The sequence below is a fragment of the Ochlerotatus camptorhynchus genome, unplaced genomic scaffold, assembly GCF_037179485.1.
Source record: "Ochlerotatus camptorhynchus isolate MF236.1 unplaced genomic scaffold, CSIRO-AGI_Acam_v1.1 ptg000477l, whole genome shotgun sequence".
NCBI classification, from domain to species: Eukaryota; Metazoa; Arthropoda; class Insecta; order Diptera; family Culicidae; genus Ochlerotatus; species Ochlerotatus camptorhynchus.
The window spans coordinates 311,985-336,160 of NW_027040963.1; the positions used below are offsets into that span (position 1 = coordinate 311,985).

At 39.1% G+C, this 24,176-nt stretch overlaps 1 protein-coding gene across 1 annotated transcript in view; it reads right to left on the minus strand.

Moving 5' to 3' along the window:
- Cad88C (cadherin-88C) overlaps window positions 1-24,176 on the minus strand; it is a 119,143-nt gene that overhangs the window by 64,488 nt on the left and 30,479 nt on the right. Inside the window, exons 2-4 of the mRNA XM_065235384.1 lie at window positions 4,366-5,207; window positions 485-620; window positions 207-409 (exon numbers count right to left, since the gene is read on the minus strand). Coding sequence (XP_065091456.1) covers window positions 207-409; window positions 485-620; window positions 4,366-5,142 — 1,116 coding nt within the window. The 5' untranslated portion in view covers window positions 5,143-5,207. The remainder of the gene's footprint in view (window positions 1-206; window positions 410-484; window positions 621-4,365; window positions 5,208-24,176) is intronic.

Genomic DNA, 24,176 nt, shown 5'->3' on the forward strand with positions numbered 1-24,176 from the left:
AAATTAATGTATAACACGTTAACTATTGTAGATAGAAAAAGTGATTTTTCAACCAAGTTTTTTCAAAAAAAAAAACTACAACTTTGTAAAATATTGCGCTTTTAAACACAAGCAAGTAAACGAAAATTATAATTTGGTATCTTTTTTTTAATGCAAACGTTATTTTAGCTTATCAATAATCTACAACTGCTTATATCTAAAATTACCTTAATTTTCGAATCTCTTTCCATTGCAACTATTTTGAGAATATAGGCTGCATTGGCACGGTTCCTGGCATCTTCTCGATCAAGTTTCGTTGTAGTCACAATTGTACCCAGATTTTCATCTATTTTGAAAGGAATGCTCATGTTTGTCGATATTGAATAACGAACACGGTTATTGACGCCTCGGTCACCATCTATAGCCTTGACTGGTAAATGAAAATCAAGTTATTCCGTGATGACATTCTAAACTGCTATAAAAAATAGCTTAACCGCATACAAACCTTGAGTAACGATGGTTCCAGCTGGTGCATCTTCTGAAACCCGGAGAACTGACGATGCTACGATGAATTCGGGCGGTTGATCTTCCACATCTTTAACTTGGACGAGTAAGGCAGCTGTACCTGTGTTGGTTCTTCCCTAAAATGAAGGAAAGGGTGATTCAGTCCTTTTAATGGTATTTCAGTCAAATTCTTCTAAAATAAATAAAATCGGACAGTATTTCACGAAGTTACGACACTTCAAAATTGATCAAAATTGTTCCTATCGTAATTATTATGTCTATCCCCTGTAGAGTAAGGTGGCACAAAAGTTCGACCTTAGCTAAAAAATTCAAATAACTCTCAAAATTCTTAGCATTTGGAATCCGGTTAAATTCATGAAATACATTAATGATGAGTTCGTCTTATTTCTGTCAGGCACGCAAATCCCTAAATTCATCTACAATTCCAAATTTGTAGATATAATACGTGATGCTTCAGAGTTTCTGAGCTTTCTTTTCACTGTTCTTTTCAGCTTCCTGTGACGTCAAGTCCATGTCGACCACCTCTTCCTCTCAAGTAGCAGAAATAGGGATACCTTCTATCTTAGCTGTAATTTGATATGTAGCCGAAAAAACATACGTTGAACTTTAAACAAAAAGCTGTTAGAAGAAATTCATTTGAAATTTATTAAATTGAAAACAATTTTAGCAGCAAAACGCGCAAGAAAAGAATTTTTTAGAAACAGCTGGTATAGAACGCTACCCAATTTAACGATTTTATTGATGCAAGATTTTAGGTACATCCTTCGTATTTCGGCCCGAAAGCTCTATTGTTCATTAGAAGAATTGCAGTTATTTTCAACATTACTTTTTGTTACTCTAAATTGGTATAATGCGCTCCCTGAATTGTGGGGTGGAAAGCATAACCATCAGGCGTATACCTTTGAAATTCTGTAGAGATAAAACATAGATACAGCCTAAATGTATGCTTCTGAGTCATGAAATCAGTAAGCGCATTTTGCCTCGCAGTATTTCGAAAATAGATTTTTGTTGGTCTGGTTCATGCAATACTACCACAACTCAAAATGTCCTTTACTTCCCGTTTTAAGGAAAGCATATAAAATCCAAATAATAAAACTTTATAACACCACGGTCTTCATACCGTGCATTTCTCTAGCGGTGGATTGACAAAACATTGGAATTCAGGCATTAGATCTGCACTAGAAATACTAGAAGGAGAGATGGGCGGAGAGAATGTTTTGAGCCAAATCAACTGTCAAAATCTGAGCCAAACGACCATTCCCATTAAAAAATTTCCGAGGATTTCTTATTCTTACTAGATTAAATTTGAGAGTATTGCAAGCGAACAGAAATTCAATCACCTTTATGTTTAATGTGCTTCTCAAATTCAACTATAGTTTTGGAATCAAAAGCAATATTCTAAAATATTGAGATGCAATCAATTATTAATTTGCACGTAAATCGAATCAAAAGTAAAACTCATGTGAAATGCTATGTTTTAGCAAGGGTTGCAAGATAATTTAGACACAAATCCCTGCTGCCGAATTGTATTTTGTTTTCTCCGCCCTTCTGAGTATTTCTAATCTGCACTAGAAATCAAAAACAAATGAAGTTTTCAAGACTGTATTGGATCAACCTGACGATATGTTCCTTCACTGCCATGCCATTCGCTTAATGAAAAATTAGTCCATCTCTGTTGTTACTTAATGCAAGACTCCTTCGAGTTAAATTTAATTAACAGGGCTTTCTCTTCCAAACTCCTGTAACTTGCTTCCATCTCAGTAGCATTCGCGTCCAGTGTTCTTGATCTCAATTTCAATTCCAGGCATCATCAAATTTTATTTGTTTCACCGACAGACCGAGCTGTGGGCAATGAAGAACTTGAGCCAATAGCCTCTACCGGCTATATGAATGCGTGATCCACACCGAGAAAATAACTGCTGCTACCTGTTGCTTTCGCAGCATTTGAAAAGACACTCCATCTTTGAAGTCTTATCACATACTTTAACTAAATATCCCCAATATTCGATAACTTTCCTTACTATCCGGCATTTTAAAGCAGGATCAATTTTACTCCTAAGGTCGAACTTTTGCCAAACCTTACTCTATGTGAAAGTTTAGATGAATTAGGGGCTAGGCTCGAACTTTTGCACAACTATAGCCTATCCAACCTTTATGCTGACATATCAGAAATCAAATATGCCTCTAACCTTCATTGACATGCTTTGAAATAAATTCATCCATCCACTACTGATTTCCTCAAGATTTATGCTAAAACAAATTAGTGCAGACGTTATAATATTGCGCTTCAAGCAATGGATTAATGTATGCTGCCAGTTTTAATCTCACAATTACTAGGCCAGTTTTATGTTATTCAAGAAAAGTTCTAATTTAGTAAATATAATTTTCTGCGTATAAAATAACGTACCGTAACTTTTTTTACAAGTGACTTCTGATGCTAAAATCAACCATATCGTTAATGTATGGTTGTAACGATGAATTTTAGTTTATACATTCTTTAAAACCCCAAAACAAACTATTGGCCCACCTTACCTTACACGTCTCAGAGTGAAAACTTCGGTTAATTTCTCGTCATTCAACTATGCTAAAAATTGTTTTTTTTTTTAATGCAAAAAGGTCATCCTACAATCTGTAACAACTGTTGACACTGATGATACACCCAATGTGGAAATGTAAGATTCTAATACAGATTGTCATGAAAAGTATGCAGAATTTACATTATTTCGTGACATGAATAGATTATGTTATGTGGTCGCCAGAAGGGTTTTGAAATAATTTTGTAGATTTTATGTTAGCCTATTTTTCGAACAAAGTTTGTCTCCCCAAATGTGAAAAAACGCAGTAGGCTCTGTCCGCGAACGGTTAGTTTTGTTTTCGCTGGCGCTGATTTTAACTTTTTTCCACATATTTTTTAATTGTACCGCATTAAAAAAAATATGAGTTTTCTCGTGTGGATAAGCGTAAATTAGGATCTATCACGGTTTAAGATGCTTTTTAGTGATATTGTAACTAACGTGAAAGCTCTGGGGCAAGCATTTGTTTCGAGTAGCTGTGGTGTCGCGTTGATCGGTTTTTCTATTAGTTTATTTTATGTGTTTTGCCTCCCTCCCAAGAAGAGTTCTACCGAGTATTTTTTTTTTCTTTTCTTGGTGCTGGTGTTCTGCCTTCCGGATGATGCACGCGAATGAGGTGTTAGGCAAAAGTTCGGTGCAAATGAAAAACTTCGCATGTGATTCAAAATGTTGTGTTCGGTTGTAAAAACAACGCGGAAGAATTTTTAGATTACTGCGAGTGAAGAGGTGCTTTTACGGAGGCAGAATTTGGTGAGATGCATCTGATTATAAATCAATCATAAATGCATATTTCCATATATTACTAAATACGTGTCAGATTTCGAAACTTCACATTTCGAAGTGTGGAAGTGTGTTTGCAGTATCATTATTCATATGATAACGGTAGTGTTTACATGCGGGGCTTATTGTATGTGAAAGTAACCTCTGAATGGACGTGAATTAACAGGCATTCTGAAATGGGTTACTGAATCTGTAGTAGAGCTATCGTTTTCTAACTCCCGGACTAAACTTGCTTTAAATTATTACATCAAGGATTGTTTTAAACAAATTTCTTCCATAATACCACTGCCGGCCAGTGGGGGTTAGATTGAACACACACACAAAGTTTGTTTCCCCAAATGCATTGCGTCTAGAAAATCATCTCGTGAAGGTTTTTTACAAAAATATGCATTCTGAAAAAAAAAACATTGTAAGAACTGCCATTTCATTTGTTGTATGAAACATATGCACAGGATGTGATAAATGTAATTTTTGCGTGTATGAATAGTATTTTTGCAAATAATCCTACCTGGTTGGCTCTGTCCTTTGCCAGGACACGCAGTTGATATAAACCTTTTCTCTCATAATCCAGTGAGCCAACTAACCGAATAATCCCTTTTCCATATGTGGTAGATATGGTGAACACATCGTTATCTCCATCCAGTTCCTCCAAGTAGTAAACCACTTGGCCATATGCTCCTTCGTCGCGGTCGGTTGCTTCAATCGTAGCGATAATCCCCGGTAGGCTATCTTCTGACACTTCCACTGCTGATGTGAATGGCTTGAATATAGGCTCATTATCGTTAACATCTTCCACCAGCAGCAACAAACTTTGGGTAACGGAAAAGTCCCCCAAACGACCATCACTAAGCGTTAAAATTAATGAGTACTCATCTTTTGATTCCCTATCAAGCTCTTTGTTCAAATAGACATTGGCTTCATTTACACCACTACGCTCGACTCTTATCACATCACTATCTATTGATTCTCGCACACCGAATGTGAGTGGATCACCATCGGGATCGTAACCTTTCAATTTGTATATAAGGGTACCGACAGGAGTTTCGGGTCCTTCTTTTAGCCTTAAAACTATTTCTGAATGACCGTCGATCAAAAATCTAGGTGGACGGTTACATGACACTATTGGAATAAGTACTAACGCTATAACCACTGACAAACAATCAAATATCTGCTTTAATCGTACTCTTCGAAATTTATAGAAAGATCCTTTTCGTTTTCTGACCGCAAATTCGTAGAGATCAGGAACGATTGTCGACATTGTAGAATGTACGGCGATGCTGTCCATTGTTGACGGAGGCACATTTTCATCACCACAGAGAATCAGCCTGGATGTTTTACTACTGAGTTAATCTAAGAAAGAAAGAAAGAAAGAAAGAAATAATAACGAATTAGAATGATGCAGTGATAACAATTATGTATGAAGGGGACACCAACGATATGATCACCGCATCAACGAAAAACATGCATTTTATATTTGAAAAAAAGGAAGACTTTGTCAGTTAGCGTTGTTACAATGAATTTGGCATGTTTCGATGATTTATAGTTTTTGGAGCTGAAAATCTTTGTTTGCAATTTAATTTTATTTCGGTGTCATTGGAGAGCCTCCGTGCAATTTACTGCAGCTCAATGTATTTCTCATACTGTTATATGGTAATTCCTGTCATGGTGGTTACTAATAATTACTTCATGAGAAATCAGCTCCAAAAACCAATTATTTCAATTCAAAACTAAAAGCTGTGGATGAAAATGAATAAGTAATATGAGCAAAATTGCATTTGAAACAAAATTTCATGACCAGAGAACTTTGGAACACTTCTAAGAACTTCAGGGCATTTAGCGAAATTTACTAAATAGTATAGTAGTTCTAAGAATAAAGAAGAAGAAGTCGAGAAAACGAAAGAAGGTTACGTGAACTTCGGGTCAGTTCTGAGAACTTCAGGATAGTTTCACGACCATCAGGAGTTTTGGGGAAATTTAAAGATCTTAAAGAGTAAGTTCCTCCACAGATTCCATGACAATTTGCAGAACTTCTGTAAAGAAAGTCTCTATACGGAGCAGATCCATTGACTTTTGCAAAATTGCAGGAACTTTACAGAAGCTGCCAAAACTCCAGGAAAGTTTAATGATCTTTAGGGATGTTACGTTAAATTTAGGGAAATTATAGAACTTCAATATAATTCCATGAATATCGGAAAGAATACGGTAACATCATTCATTCATTTAAGGAAATCAGCGGAAACCTTGAAAAAAATCGAAAATTTCAGACAAGAACTGTTTCATAAATTTATCGGATATTCCATGAACATCTTTAAGAAAACAATGAGAACTTCAGGGAAGCCCTAACAACTTCAGGCAGGAATAGAAAACTTTGGGGCAGTCGTTATAACTTGACAAAAATATGATAAACTTTAAAGAAGTTCCGAGAATTTCTGGGAAGATTCTTGAACAGACTACGGGAACATAAGGATAGCTTCCTGAACTTCTGGAAAGCTGTGGGCTCTTCTTGGAAGCTTCAAAATCTTTACGGCGTTCGATTAGTTTCAGGAAAACTGCAGCAGCTTATTAAAAGCTCTGAGGACTTCTGGGATATTTGGAGAACTTTCAGGAAGTCAAGAAAACTTCAGACATCTCGAGAACTAGAGGAAAATTATTAAACTTAAAAGAAATTCCAATAAGCTCCGGGATACTAAGTTCAGATATCTTCAGGGAAGCTCAGAGATCTTGAAGGCAGTTCTAATAACTTTAGATCTGCAGTAAACTGTAGAGGAGTTCTACAAACTTAGGAAAATGTTTAAATACTTAAGAAATCTCTGATTTTATGTGTCGATCCTGATAGGGGGCGCATGGATGTAAGGTAGGTAGGGGGCGCACATATGAAAAATCAACTACCCAACCAGTGTTCGGAAAATCATTCTCAGATCTCATTCATTGAGCCTCCCTGCGAGAATAAACTCGCGTGCGAATGCGGCAAACAAAATTCACGCTTGAGATTCTCATGAAAATTCACGCACTCACACTCACAACGCAGAAAAATCATTCCAGCTTTAAACTCATAAAAACTACTCAAACTTCAATTTATATCATGCCTATGCATGTTGTGTTGGTTTTCCAACCCCTGATGCACAAACAATAGTAATAACAATGAATAACGCCAAAATATAAAGCAATGAATTATTGAACCTGAAAACTCATCGGTGATTTTTGCGACGTTGAATTTTGCAAGGCAAAACTCATAGGCGCATAAACTCATGCATGAGATTTGAGTTTTTGAGTTTTTCCGAACACTGTACCCAACAAACAATTTGAGCTGGTTAAAAGCTGAATAAGCCACGTTTTAGCTTAAGAAGCAAATTTTGGCCTTAATAAGTTCTTATTCTACAGTTTGTTGGGAAGTAAAATAGTAAAATAACTGTTCATGGACATTATCAACCCCTGATGAGAATATAAGTATCCCCCGATGATGGTGGGTAGTTCAGTCCATGCAAAAATATAACCATGAAATGAGAATGAAATTATCATACATTCTATTGTTGACAATTAACCCAATTAAAAATAAAATGAATTGGTCAAATGATCATAGGATTATTTCATTAGTTTACAAAATACTAGCTGTAGGTTTACTGTGCATTAACGTATTATCGTAAATTGCAACAATAGGAAAGTATTAAAATACATCAATAAGAGTTTCTAATCAATAAATATTTGCTGCAGAGCACCTTGTACAGCCAAATATTCAGCCATTCCATAGCAAAACGATATAGTGGTTCTCAGAATTTTGTAAAAATTTGTAGTTTTGTTCAATATTGCAAAATATTAGACCCGTATTGTTTTTTATTTTGTCATAACGGTGTAGCATAATATTTCAATGCATCTCAAATTCTCTAAGTTTCAGAGCTGTTAGATTTACAGCACCCAAATTTCCATAACATGCAACAGTGTCGAATTTCTCAAAGACAACAAAGACTTTTGTTGTAGCCCACCAAGTTGACACACTTAAGCCAATTGACAAAACAGAGATGTAAAATAGCAACAAGCGACTTGCGCACATGTTGCACTAGAATGTTAACGTTTGATTTAATTGTCACCACATGTTTTCTTTCCACATAGCGTTGAATGAAAACACTATTTCAATTGTTTTCCATTCCTTTTCGGCTACACTCGTCTATGTACTTCCTTGTACGATAGCGAGTGTATTGGTTCATGATGTTTTGTTAACCAGACAAGGTACCTCTTTCAGACTGCTTGAAATGTGTAGAGTTTAAGTTTCGTTAGTTTAAGCTAGAGAAATAAAATTCACTACTAACCGTTACGCAAACCGAAACGGATGCTTTCTCCGAAACAAGTATCACAGCCAAATTATACTTTACATGGCTGACCGTGAAGCGGTAGTTGAAGTGAGTTGGAACGCTAACAGTTTTAATGTGCTAGATAACCAGTAGTTAAAGTGAGTTGGAACACTAAGAGTTAAAGTGAGTTAAACCACTGGTGTTTAAAGTGATTTTGTACAAGTGAAACCAAAATGGGTAGGGTTACTGATGATGGTTGAACCTATTTAGGCCGGTTTCACACGACGTCAACATTCATGTCATATTTTTTTTTATTAATTCAACATATAATTATGAAAAATGCGTGATTAGGGGAAAGATCTACCTTTCTTGTTTCTAATAATAACATAAAAAGTTAAATATTATGAACAAATAATTTTAAAAAACGTTTTTATTCAGCAAAGAATTATGATCTTGGTTGGAACTAAAAAATGATGATGGTTGGACCTATTTTTGCAAATGCTAGTTTAGCCCATATTTGTTCAAAAACTTTGTTTGGAGCTTATTAGTATCATGAAAAAAACCCTTTTTATACAGTTTTTATGAATTTGCTATTCAAAAAAATCAATAAATTTGAGTTCAACTTCGTTTAAAAAAAAAAGTTCACTTTCCACGCATTAGCTATTCATCATGGCTCATTTTCTCAGAAATCATTGACCCGATTTGGAAAATTTTTAACGTCAAACTATAGGTATTGTGGTCCCATTGAAAGCTATCGAATGTTTTTGGAATCATTCAACTGGTTCTGGAGATATGGCCGGAACATGTTCCAGAGTATATGGAACATGGACCTAACTTTGACATGGTAGGAATAAAACCTATCATGCGACACTTCACATTACTTCCAAATTTGATAAGAAAATCAATAACAAAATTGAGTGCCTTGGTCCACATTGGCTACTTCCGGGCATGTTCTGGGTGCCCCGGGGAATATAAGGGGCTTAAAATGACAGAATATCAGGAAGGAAATAAGCTTCAGTTAGCAATTTTTAGTTTGTTAACATTTTATTTCAAATTAATTCACACACAGAAGGTGTATGAGAAGTGCTTAATGTAAATTCTTATTAACAGATTCTTTCGGCGCTTTCGTGGTAGTTTGGAAATCGGTAGTTACCCTTTCAGCCAACCTGACGATGGAATTCCTCCTTTAAATTTACGCCCAACTAGTGACGCAAGGTCTTTAGCAGCTTCCAAGATTTTTTTGGTCGTCTTTGGACTGCCAGAAGCAGCGCACATTCAAACCCAATCCCCTAGCTGGCTCTCTAAATCAACACTCAACACTATTTCCCTTCCATATTTCTTGCCGTGGCTTCCCTTAATTTTTGCATGAAGTGTCGTTTTCGGAATATTGTACCTTTTCTTTGCCTGATACGCGGTAAGTGATTTATTTCTTACTAAAAGAACAGCCTCTTGAAGATTTTCGACCGTACAACTCTTTTCTTTAGCCATTTTTTCAATCGAAGAAACTGATCACTCGGCCAAAACGAAATCGAATTTCAAATCAGCTGCGCATGAAGGATGTAGACAAACCGAAGCGCACCTAGCGGCCGTCTTAGGAAACACATAGGTCCAACCATCATCATGCGTAGGTCCAACCATGATCATATTTATCTTTTCGAATTTCGTCAATTATTCAAACATTTTAGTGAAACCAATGGATAAATGGCGTACACCTTAATACACCTTAATAAATATAAAAAATATTCCTTTTTTGTATGTTTGAAAGTAAGGCATGATGACGAGCTAATGCGTGGATAGTTAACAGTTTTGAAAACACATTGAAACTCAATTGTTTTGAAGAAGAAGAAGAAAAAGAGTGTTTTTTATGATAGTAAAGCGATCTTTGAAAAAAAAAATTGCGAAGATTGACTAAACTAGCGATTGAAAAAATAGGTCCAACCATCATCAGTTTTTGGATAGGTCCAAACAGAATCAATTACCCTACTGAGGAAAGTAAGGAACAATCCCCCAAGACCATGGGTGATCAAACAGTGACAATTGTGGAGAACCAGGAGGTTCACACCGAGTTTCATGTTAGTGATGAACTGAAATTAAACATTATCTTAATAATAATCGCAGTTCACACAGTGATAGCAGTCGCAAAAATACTGCTGCAATTTATGCGTAAAACCATTAACAAAGTAGCGCAAAATGCCGTGATGGCGCAAAATGTTTGATCGTCAAGAAAAAATAGTTGAACGAACAGAGTTGTGTGTTGAACTAAATAAACGATACAGTGTAAAAAAAAAATTAAAACGATAACGAAATTTATAAACACCAAGTGGAGTGTGTGTAAAAAATCAAACTGTACAACAGAAACCGTTAATCGAATCAAATCGAAGTTAAAGCCGCACAGCTAGTTGTAAATAAATGCTGTGAAATGAACTTGGCATATAATGCCGCTACGTTGCACATTAATACCGGCGGGCGTAAGTTACCAGAACAAAAATAGTACGCGCGCGGAGCAGAAAAAAAAGTGCAAACACGTAAACGTGTAAAAATCTATAATACAACCGCAGCAGCAGCAAAATGAGTGATCGTACGGCAGTGGTCAAGAACGCCGACATGGGCGAAGAAATGCAACAGGTCGCCATCCTTTTATTTAAGAGCGGTTAAGTCGCCAGGTACTTCGTTAGCCAGCAACAGTAGAGCAGCAGAACAACAAAGAAGGAAGAGCAGCAGCAACGCAGCACATGAAAGGTACAGAAATCCAAATTCTATGGTTATTATATAAATATATTTTTAACTTTTTGATTTTACGGTTTAGCGACTTTGCAGTCAATTTAATTGTTTATAGGAAAGTTTGAACATACTGAGAGGTAAGCACATATCATCGGTAAGAGACATGTGTGTGAGAAAATTTGCGAAAAAATCTAAGGGCACCGGTGGGATTCGAACCCACAATTCCCATTCAGTACACGGGTGTGGGTTCGAATCCCACCGGTGCCCTTAGATTTTTTCGCAAATTTTCTCACACACATGTCTCTTACCGATGATATGTGCTTACCTCTCAGTATGTTCAAACTTTCCTATAAAAAATATATTTTTAACATTACCATTTACACATGAATCGATCTAATGAATCGACTTATCGAAATAAAAAAATATTGATAAAGAGTATAGCAATATACGAAAAGGAAAAAATAACGTCAAAAGTACCAATTTAACTAAGAAAAAGAAAGATTTGTTTTTAAAAGAATTGAATGATTTCAAAATTATACTGAATTTAATAAAAAAAACGTACTACTGACTGACGAATATAACGAACAAGTTGACGAATACCAAAATTTGAAAATAAAGAGGAATACTGCTTTTGCAATTTTAGACGCAAGTCCAAAATTACCTCCAAATTTTAAATTCAAGGAGATTGCCAGAAAGGCTTCAGAACAGTCAAAATCAACAAAAATGGCGCAAACTCAGATGGATATTAAAACCATCTTAAATGTCCTTCAACCTTATGATGGCAATGCCGAAGGTTTGGATGCTTTTATTGATAGCATAGCAGATATTAGCCAAGGATTTAGTACAAGCATACCAACATGCAACACTAATTAAATTGGCTAAAAGGAAATTAACAGGAAAGGCACGTTTAGGGTTGAATCCAGATATTAACACCCTTGATGAATTAATTGCGGACATCGAACAGAGATGCAAGGATACCACCACACCTGAAAATATTTTAGCGCAAATGAAGACGCTAAAACTAAAATCAAACGAAAATTGGAAGGGATATTGCGAAGAAGTTGAAAAAATTTGCTCCAAATGAAAAGCGACTTACATTGGACAGCAAATCCCATCCGCTGTAGCAGACAAAATGACTCTGAAGGCAGGTATAGAAACACTAATCAAAGGAATTAATAACTCAGAAACTAAATTGATTCTGAAGGCTGGAACATTTACCAGTCAGAATGAAGCAATTTCGACAGTAAATGAGAAGTGTCATCAAGAGACAATTCAAAGTGCTCAAGTATTGTCCTTCAATAGATCACGAGGACAGATGAGCAGAAGTCCAAACAGAGGTTATAGAGGCGGATTTAGAAACGCATTCAATCGGACAAATTTCAATTCAAATAATAACGGTTTTCACAACAATTACCGTTTTAGGAGCAATGTCCAACAAAGGAAAAATCATTTTTTTTTTAACAATCATGGAAACAACAACAGAGGCAGGCGTGGAAATACGCGTCACGTCTTTAACATTCAATCTGGTCAACTACAGCCAGGTTATCAACAAATCTATCAAGGATACTCAGCATCGAATTCAAGTGTTCCACATTCACAGCAAATGTTTCCAGGTTTTTCACAATCTACCCCTCAAGCACAACATACAACTTATCAGCAACCACATTTTTTGGTCAGGTTCAGGGAGGACAGGTACCATCCTCTCAATGAATCTCAACGCATCAAATTATGTGTCGATGAATGTACAGATGACAAATTGTTAATGTTCCTTTATTGTAGACAGTGGAGCGGACATTTCAATTTTTAAAAGCGGAAAAATTCCACATCACCAACCATAAAATTTAAATAATAAATATAGAATTAGTGGAATTACAAATAAAACCATTGAAACAATAGCTGAACCCAAACAGCATTAACTACAGATAATGATGACTTTATTGTACATACATTTCAGATAGTTAATGATATTTTTCCCATACCAACCGATGATATACTTGGAAGGGATTTTCTAGTCAAGTTCAAGTGTAGCATTGACTATGAATATTGGCTACCCAATTTTAATTTAGCAAATAGAATAGTTTCAAAACCAATCGAGGATAATTCAGATAATGCTTTCACAATACCAGCTAGATGTGAAGTAGTTAGAAGTGTACCAAATTTTTCAATAAGTGAAGATTCAATAGTGCTATCACAGGAAATACAACCTGGTGTTTTCTGTGGGAACACTATTGTATCTCCAACCTCAAAATGTATTAAATTTGTAAATAGAACAGAAAATCAAGTAATTATAAGAAATTTTCAACCAAAAGTAGATGCATTAAAAAATTATTATAAAATAACTTACAATAATAACTCATATTTTAACGGTAACGAAAGATTACATGAACTGAAGTCACAAATCAGTTTAGAAAAGTGAAAAACAAACTTTCAAATTTGATCAGAAAGTATCAAGACATATTTTGTTTACCTAATGAACATTCATCAACAAACAATTTCTATGAACAGAATATTAATTTACAGGATGAATCTAAGGTTTACATTCCAATTTATAAACAGATTCACTCCCAAGCGAACGAGATTAAAACTCAAATTCAAAAAATGCTTTCGGACGGCATAATCGAACCTTCAGTGTCACATTTTAATTTTCCGATTCTTCTAGTACCGAAGAAATTGGAAGAAAATTCTAAAAAGTGGAGATTAGTTGTCGATTTTCGTCAGTTAAATAAGAAAATACTGGCAGATAAATTCCCATTGCCACGTATAGATTCAATTTTAGACCAGCTATGAAGAGCAAAGTACTTCACGACCCTTGACTTTATGGCTGGATTTCACCAAATCCCATTGGCGGAAGAAGCTAGGAAGTATACAGCATTTTCATCCCCAGATGAGCATTTTCAATTTAAAAGATTAACGTTCGGAACTAAATATCAGTCCCAATAGCTTTCAGTGAATGATGAATATCGCTTTGGCTGGACTGACACCCGAGTGTGCATTTGTTTATATGGATGGCATAGTTGTCATTGGATGTACAATTGATCATCATTTGATCAATCTCGAACAAATCTTCGAAAGGTTGAGGCATTACAATTTAAAACTCAATCCACAAAAGTGTAAGTTTTTTAGGACCGAAGTTACTTACTTAGGTCACAAAATCACGAACACTGGAATTTTACCAGATGACTCTAAATTTCAAACAATTAGAGATTATCCAGAGCCTACAAATGTAGACGGAGTACGTCGATTTGTAGCGTTTTGTAATTATTACCGCAAATTTGTTCCGAATTTTGCACATATAGCGAAACCATTGAATAATTTACTTAAAAAATGTACGACATTTTCATGGAATGATGAACGAAGACAAAGTTTTCTGTTACTGAAGCGTCATCTCTTGTCTTCTAGGATTCTTCAATATCCTAATTTTTCAAAAGATTTTATTTTAACAACAGATGCGTCAGATGTTGCTTCTGGTGCAATTCTTTCACAACAACATGGAAATAGCAATTTGCCAATTGCATTCGCAAACAAAAGTTTTTCCAAAGGTGAAAAGTCTAAACCAGTAATTGAAAAGAGTTAACTGCCATTCATTGGGTAATTGATTATTTTAAACCGTATCTTTATGGTCGAAGGTTTAAAATTAGAACAGACCACAGACCATGGGTTTATTTATTTTGCATGAATAAACCCACTTCAAAACTCACGAGAATGAGACTTAATTTAGAAGAATATGATTTCGACATCGAATATCTTCCTGGAAGAACAAATGTTGCAGCGGACGCCCTTTCCAGAATACTAACAAAATCAGAAGACCTCAAATCCTTGGTACTTGTGGTTAACACACGCTCAATGACGAAAAACCAAAATCAAAGCAATAGTTCCAGACGATTGGAAAACACCAACAGAAAGACTGATCACCTCACTGTTTGGCGAACTGAAAATCCGTCTGAGGTTAATAAATTATTGAAAATTGGTTGTGAGGTGCATCACAACCAATTGAAAATAATTGTACGTAATCATAATTTAAAAAAAAAAAGATTAGGTGTAGCAATGGAAGTCAAACTTTAGAATTCGCACTTCTAGAAATATAAAAAAAAATCAAGCATACAAAAGAGACAATATAGCGCTATCGGGAGAAGATTTATTCTTCAAATACGTTTCACTGCAGGCATTAAAGGAAATCGCAAATAATATCATTTCCCATTACCAAATCATTATTTATAAATATGCAAATTATTAGAAATAAAACAGAAATTTTCGACACCATATCATCCACAATCAATAGACAATGCGTGGAGAGAAACCATAGATGCCTTAACGAGTATCTACGATCTTCCACCAATGTTATTGGGATGAATGGATTAAGTTATATTCTTTTACATTTAACTCAACCCCACACACGGAACATAATTATACTCCATATGAACTTATTTTTGGTCGTAAGCTATGCTATCACATGATCTAGAATCAAATAAACCAAATATTGATCCAATATACAATTTAGATGAATATCATAATGAATTGAAATTTAGACTGCAAAATACTATTTAAATAGCTCGGCAAAATCTCATATATAATAAAGAACAGAGACAACAAATTCTAAATAAGCAAATAAATCCTATAGATATAAATATTGGCGATTTTGTATATATCACAAATGAAAATAGAAGAAAATTTGATCCTTTTTATATTGGACCATTCGAAATAACACAAATTCAAGACCCAAACTGTACAATAAAAAATGCATTAACACAAAAAATAAGCACCATTCATAAAAATCGAATAATAGAAGCATAATAATAAAAACAAATTGTTAAGATATCTTATCTGGTCAAAATAATATTTTATTTTCCGATTTAAATATCATTTGTTGACAACAATACACTGAATGACTTCACTCCTTTATGTCATTCTTCCAAACGGAGGAGGTGTAGCATAATATTTCAATGCACCTCAAATTCTCTAAGTTTCAGAGCTGTTAGATTTACAGTACCCAAATTTCCATTACATGCAACAGTGTCGAATTTCTCAAAGACAACAAAGACTTTTGTTGTAGCCCACCAAGTTGACACACTTAAGCCAATGGACAAAACAGAGATGTAAAATAGCAACAAGCGACTTGCGCACATGTTGCACTAGAATGTTAACGTTTGATTTAATTGTCACCACATGTTTTCTTTCCGCATAGCGTTGAATTGTTTTCCATTCCTTTTCGGCTACACTCGTCTATGTACTTCCTTGTACGATAGCGAGGGTATTGTTTCATGATGTTTTGTTAACCAGACAAGGTACCTCTCTCAGACTACTTGAAATGTGTAGAGTTTAAGTTTCGTTAGTTTAAGCTAGAGAAATAAAATTCACTACTAACCGTTACGCAAACCGAAACGGATGCTTTCTCCGAAACAAGTATCACAGTCAAATTATACATTACAACGGTGACCATTTCCATGATAGTTGACCACTCTGAAACCGATTTTTTTTTCAAAAATTAGTTTTTTTTTAAATTTATAACTTTTGAATTACTGGGCCGATTTCAATGATTTATAATTAAGAAATAATTTTGAGAAAAAAATTTAATAATTTAAAATATTGAGATTTTGTATTGAAAAACATTGATTGTATTTGTTTTTATGGTTTTCATGGCTTGTAGGTTTTTATATTTTTCCTTTAAAATTTTGGCTTTTTGGTGTAGTGGTAAGATCGATTACCTCTCACCCCAGCAGGCCTGGTTTCAATCACAGTCGGCGCTGCCGGGATGTTCTGAGGCATAAAAGCTTTGATCACGCTTTCCTTCGGAAGGGAAGTAAAGCCGTTGGTCCCCGGTTCATGAGTTGATGGGTCGATAGGTAGGGTGTGGGAGCTGCCTTCCTGGTGTCGGTAGCATTGGTGCTCAACACGGAGCACTTATTGCTTGCATCACTTATTCCTTGGAATAAGTGCACCGAAGACACCAAGACGATTAGACAGAAGCTCGCGCACACACGTTTTAATAAGTGAAAACGCACTTATTAGTCAAATTTGGTGTGATATGCGCAATATTTTGGGAAATACTTAAATACATATATATTTTTACCCTTCTTACAAAGAAGGGTATAGATATCACTTGAAAAACCGACTATCGATCCGAGGCCCGGAGGGCCGAGTGTTATATACCATTCGACTCAGCTCGACGAGATCGGAACATGTCTGTGTGTGTGTATGTGTGTATGTGTGTATGTGTGTGTGTATGTAACAAAATGAATGCGCTTACGTTTCTCAGCAACCGCTCAACCGATTTGGACAAACTCGGCGCCAAATGATAGGTCTTGGGGTCCCATTGAACGGTTTTGGAATCGGTGAACCGGTTCCGGAGATATGGCCGGAATAAGATCCGGTGAATATGGACCTTCACGCTGGATTTAACGGAAAACGTATCAAAACCATCATATACCATTCGACTCAGCTCGACGAGATCGGAACATGTCTGTGTGTGTGTGTTTTTTTTTTTTTTTTTTTTTTTTTTTTGGCAAGGAGGAAACCTTCAAAAAGGCCATCGTGCCACCCCTTGACGACTGGGCGCACAGTCGCGGTGACACGGTGTGTGGGATTCTTACCGCACTAAAACCTCCTTAGACGCCTTGCCCTTTTTCCTCCGGAACCACTTGTCGTATTACTTCGGAGGGGGCCGTGCATTACGCACCTCACTTTACCTCAGCTAATTGGCGCTTCCAGTTCGCTGATCGTCTCTCCAATTTGTGAGCCATTTAGCTCCCAGCGTCACGTTCTACTCGGTTATCCCTGGTGGTGGATACAGCCAACTCTGACGGAGAGTTCTCCTGGCTTCGGCTTTCAGTTCGCACTTGTGTGAGCACATTACTACTTTCTAGTTGGTCTTCCCGCCATTTTCGCTGCAGCGCTGACATGATCTGCGTTACTGCTCTGCTGACGGCGTTAAAGGTGCCCTCCTCTCGACACATTTCTTCGACGACATTCTCCGTGCTAAGGGCGACCATCTCCTCTCGCACATCATCAAATCTAGGACATTCGAAGACCACGTGCTCTGGTGATTCTTCCACATTCCCACACTCCGGACAGAAGGGTGACGTTGTTTGTCCGAACCGATGCAGGTACTTCCTGAAGCAGCCATGACCAGACAGGAACTGCGTCAAGTGGAAGTTGACTTCTCCATGCTTCCTGTTCACCCAGGTCGAAAGAGTCGGTATTAGCCTGTGTGTCCATCTACCGTTCTCTGCTGCATCCCACTCCTGCTGCCACTTAGCCATCGACTCCGTTCTCACCATTTTTCGTACTCCTCTGGTTTCTCTCGTCATATAGCACTCGTAGTCCTCCGCCAAGGTGATGCCGATTGGGATCATACCGGCGATAACGCATACTGCCTCCATCGAAATGGTTCTGTACGCACTCACGACTCGCATGGCCATGAGCCGGAACGTACTGCTCAATTTTCTTTGGTTCTGCTTCGTTTTCAGCGCTTCAATCCAGGCTGGACCTCCGTACCTTAGTATTGATGAGGAAACACTAGCCAGAAGACGTCTCTTGCTGCTGCTTGGACCAGAATTGTTCGGCATGATTCTGGCTATTGCGTTGATGACCTTCGTCGCCTTCTCGCAAGCATATTCGATGTGGCTATTAAAGTTTAGCCGGTCGTCGATCATCACTCCCAGATACTTAAGCATGCGCTTCGAAGCAATGGTGTGCTCTCCAATGGTAATTTCTGCCCGCTGCACTGCTTTGCAGTTACTGACCAACATCACTTCTGTTTTGTGGTGGGCTATCTGCAGCTTCGCTCCTTGCATCCAGTTACCAATCGTATCTATCGCCTCAGCCGCCAACATTTCCACTTCTTCCAGCGTCTCACCGGTTACCGTCAAGACGACATCGGCCGCAAAGCCAACGATCTCAACTCCTTTGGGCAGCTTGAGCGTCAGCACGCCATTGTACATTCCGTTCCACAGCGTGGGACCTAGAATGGAGCCTTGGGGAACCCCCGCCGTGATTCTAAGCGATTTCTGCCCCGTGTCTGTCACGTAGACAAGGACCCGGTTCTGGAAATAACTACTTAGAATCCTGCAGAGGTAGCCTGGAACCCTCATTCTATGGAGCGCCTTGGCGATGGCCTCCCAGCTGGCGCTATTGAATGCATTCTTGACATCGATCGTAATCACGGCGCAGTATCGATTTCCTCTCCGCTTCTGTTTGGAAGCTTTCTCGGCTCTGTCAATCACTGTCCGAATTGCATCCACCGTCGATCTCCCTTTCCGGAATCCAAACTGTCTCTCCGACAATCCGTGTTCACTCTCCGTGCATTTCGTCAGCCTGTTGAGGATGATCCTCTCTAAGAGCTTTCCTACAGTATCCAGCAAGCATATTGGCCTATACGATGCAGGATCCCCCGGCGGTTTTCCGGGCTTCGGCAACAGCACAAGCTTTTGTACCTTCCACCTATCAGGGAACTGACCATCGTCCAGACATTTCTGCAGCACCATCCTGAACATGTCCGGGAACGTCTGGATCGCCGCCTTCAACGCCACGTTGGGAATTCCATCCGGGCCGGGAGCTTTATTCGCTTTCAACCCTTTCGCTGCTGCTATGAGTTCCTCGTTGGAGACTTGTTCAACGTTGTCTTCATCTACCTCGCCATATGGTGTAGGTGGCCAGTTCGTTGGGTCATGCTGTGGGAAAAGTCCCTCCACGATGACTTTCAGCTTGTTGTGACACATTTCAACCGGCATCGTTGGGCCTCTGATCTTCGCCATCGCAACTCGGTATGCGTTGCCCCAGGGGTTGGCATCGGCATCGCGGCACAACTCCTTGAAACTATTTGACTTGCTCAGCTTTATCTTTCGTTTCAGTGCAGCCCTGGCCTCTCGGAACACCACCCTGCGCTCCTCTCTGTCTGCTTCTGTTCTTGCTCTCTGAGCACGCCTTCTGGCTAGAAGACAAGTAGCACGGAGGGTGCTAATTTCCTCGTTCCACCAGTAGGCTGGACGCCGCCTGTTCGTTGGCTCCAGTTTTCTCGGCATAGTTGTGTCACATGCCCTTGCTAATAATTCGGTCAACTCGTTCGCGCTTAGGCCCGGGACGCTGTTGTCTACCCTTAGAGCTTCGATGAAGAGATCCTTATTGAATGCCTTCGTCTTCCACTTCCGCTCGCTTACTTTCGTCCTCCGCATTTCCACCGGTGTTCGTTCGCCGATACTGTACCGGATCGCCTGATGGTCACTATGGGTGTACTCCTCGCACACTGTCCAGTTCATATTTGCCATAAGCGACGTACTGCAGAAAGTGACGTCGATAATGGATTCCCTACCATCTTTGCGGAAGGTGCTGATGGTTCCTTCGTTGGCCAGACTGACGTTCAACTTTGCCAGAGCTTCCAGCAGGCTATACCCTCTTGCGTTGGTACATCTGCTCCCCCAATCCACTGCCCAAGCATTGAAGTCTCCTGCGATGACGACTGGTCTCCGTCCAATGAGCTCTTCGGTGAGCCCATCTAGCATCTGGTGGAACTGCTCAATTGTCCATCTCGGGGGTGCGTAGCAACTACATACATAGATTCCATTGATTTTGGCGATCACGAAACCTTCGTATGGGATTGCCACCACTTGTTGAATGGGATACCTGCCCATGACTTGTATGGCCGCCATTCCTGCTCTATCCGCCACCCAGTTACCATTATCGAGAGGGACTCGATATGGCTCTGAAATGATTGCAACGTCGCACTTTGTTTCCGTTGTTGACTGCCACAACAGTTGCTGTGCTGTGCTACAATGATTGAGATTTATTTGGGTTACCTTCATTCTTGCTGGCCCACCATCGTCTTCTTGAACTCAGGGCACCTGAAACTTCCCGTCACATGGCCGTTTCCGTCCTCCTTTTTGCAGAGCATGCACCTCGGTTGCTTTGTACAGTCTTTTGCAACGTGCCCCTTCTCTCCGCATTTCCTGCACAGATCAGATCTGTCAGGGCCTTTGCAGTGTCTCGCCTGGTGACCGAAGCCCATGCATTTGTAGCATCTCTCCATTTTCTTAGATACCCGAGGAATAGCTTTCAACGGGCACACTGACCACCCAACCTTGATTCGGCCAGTCTTCAGCAGCTCGTTAGCTGCGTCCGAAGAAAGTCGTATCGACGCCGTCTGCGTGCCACCATACGCCTTTCTCAACCGAATTGCCATCGGTACGTCTCCCAGGTTGCATTGCACCTTCAGCGCACTTTTCAACTCGTCTTCTGTTGTGATCTCGTCCAGATCCCTGCACTCGACCACTGACTCCTGGGATAAGGCTCTTACGTTCGCCGTCTCGCCAAGAGATTTTTCGACGAGCTCCTTAAAAGCTGAGCTCTTAACCGTAGGGTCCCTTTTCAGCTCGAATAGCATCTCGCCTTTCTGGGTTCGCCTGGTTTTCACCACATTCTCGCCTAGTTGTTTCAACTCCGGATCCTCTCTCACTTTCCGGAGGAGTGCTGCGTAGGACGTTTTGTCCTTCGCCTCAACAACCAGAGCGTCACCCTTGCTTCTCTCCCTACGAGGCCTAGGCTTCTCCTTATTCTTCCTGTCTTCCTTCTTCTTCTCTTCCTTCTTCCTCGCTTCATCTTCCTTCTTCCTCGCTTCCTCTTCCTTCTTCCTCACTTCATCTTCCTTCTGTTTTTTCTTCCTCTCCTTCTGGTTCTCGACTTTACGCCACGCACCATTTTCTCCCATCTCCTTGATGCCTTCCTCGTCGTCCCTGCGTTTTTTGGGCTCCTCCTCATCTCCTGGCGTGTCCCTATCTCTCTTTTCAGGACGTGGATTTGTGGGTCCCTTCGGAGTCTCATGTGCTTGAGCCAGTCTTATGCTCTCCTTGGCCTCCAGCAGAGCCTTTTCGGCATTTTCGGCTCTTTTTCTCCACTCTTGACATTCCCGATCTGCCACTGTTATGCCGGATTTGATACCGGTCACAAGTTGCTTGATCTCTTTGTGTACGTTGTTTTTATCCTTCACGAACACATAGAGATCATCGATCTTCCTCCTGACCTCCGTCATTTTGGTTCTCCCGAGCTGCAGTTCTTGAGATTTGCTACTGCTGGATATCGGTGTGAATATCTGGCTTAGCTCAACGCCTGGCTGCTCTTCTTGAAACTTACTGCTGCTGCTGGAACTCGCAGTGACCCCCAGGTTCGACACTGGTGATCTCTGCAATATCCCACTCCTTGCGAACACGTTCGCTCCTCCGTTTTCACTGTCTGGCGTATTGCCGTCGTTCTTCATATTTTTTTTGGTTTTTTCTTTTTCTTCATTTTTATTTTTTTCTCCAATTTTATCCATTCTGATGGGTCCCCCCTTCGGGCCGCTATCTCCACTCGTTGTATGTAGTCTCCTATCGTGATCCCATGGTTATCTATGCAAGCAGGGAGGCCATGCTAGGGTTGACACGGTCCTTCATGGGGGCCGTGTTCAGAGCCAGATCGGCGTAAGTCAGGAATGTTACATCTGAGCCTACTACTCACCAATCACCAATTGGTGACGAGTTTTGAACGTATCCGGAGGCCTGCCAAGGTTTTACCGGGACGGGGGCAGCCGCACTATTAGCCCACTCGCCATTTCAAGAAGGTGTCACCCTTCTTTACTTAGGGAGCAGAATAGCACGACTGTCAGCCCTGTAGCGTGGTATCCAATCCATTGTACCGTGTCGTGTCCATAGTTCCATGCCGTATCCAGTATGCCGTAATAAGGATCTTACTGGCGTCGATCCTAATGTGCCGGTTGGCACTTCTGCGGGTTGACGAAGCATTTCCTCTATCGCCGTGTTATGGTTACCGCGCCAGTGTTCGCGTCGCACCCCCTCACTTTGCTATTGTCAGAACGACAACATTGCCCAGGCTACACCACGGGGAGGCGTGAGGTAGGAACTTGTGAGAACCATAGCTAGGTTGTCAACTCACCATTTGTAGCCTGTGTGTGTGTGTGTACGTGTGTATGTGTGTATGTGTGTATGTGTGTATGTGTGTGTGTATGTAACGAAATGAATGCGCTCACGTTTCTCAGCAACCGCTCAACCGATTTGGACAATTTTGGCGCCAAATGATAGGTCTTGGGGTCCTATTGAAAGCTATTGAACGGTTTTGGAATCGGTGAACTGGTTCCGGAGATATGGCCGGAATAAGATCCGGTGAATATGGGCCTTCACGCTGGATTTAACGGAAAACGTACACAGCAAAAAAATAATTTTGATATCACGTCAAAGTGGATGCACTACAATCATGTCGAAAATATGGTGTAATATTACTTGCTAAAAAGGACAAAATTATCATTAATACAATGCATGAACTGACATTACGCTGCTTTTACTGCATTTGTTTATTTATGTGGTCATAAAAATTACATGAAATTTTCGACATGATTGTAGTGCATCCACTTTGATGTGATATCAAAATTATTTTTTTGCTGTGTATTAAAACCATCATGCGACACATCAAATTACTACAGAATTCAAAAATAAGATCAATGCAAGTCGTGTTAAGTGTTCCAGACCACATTGGACACACTTGGACATGTTCCGGGTACCCCGGGGAAGTTGCTTGAATATGAATTGAATTAAAACCCATTAAATCACATTAAAATACGATGGTAAGGTGATTGGTAGCCTCACCAAATAGACTACACCCGGATATATTCCGGGTACCCCCAGGCAGTGGCGTAGCGTCACTGGATGACACGGGGGTGGGGGGCTTGGTCACTGATAATGACAATAAAATAAATAAACTTGAATTAGTAAGAAGGGTCTGATCACACCATAGGTGGATAAATTCGGGTTTTTAAATTATGAATTGTACAAAGCAAATAAGTGGTGAGTATTGCTAAACCTTGAAAAAAAGGCACAATGCATCCAAAACGCTTAAATATTCAGTATGCAAATTTAAAAAAAATTATTATGTGAGATAGTATAGACTATATTTTTCGATTTGTTTTGTTTAACTGTAACCTGTTTGCAAAAAATAAGAAGCAGAGTACCATCCTATGACTCAAAAATTTTATTAATTCAAAATATTTTTCAAAATTTTGACACCGGCTTTAACCAGGGTTTGCTCAAACTGATAATTTGATTCTAGATAACGTACAACACAAACAAAAATTCAGTAGGCAATTTTATTTTTATGAAAAGTGGGAATCAAAGCCTCACTTCGTGGCACACACACAGTTTAACTAAATTACGGGTAATTCCACTAACTGCATGACCTTTTACGTTAACATTATCGTGATTAATCCAGAATGCAAAAGAATAATTTTACTATATAACTCAACGTTCAGGCTTCAAGCGTCTTTTTTTTTAAGTTTCAT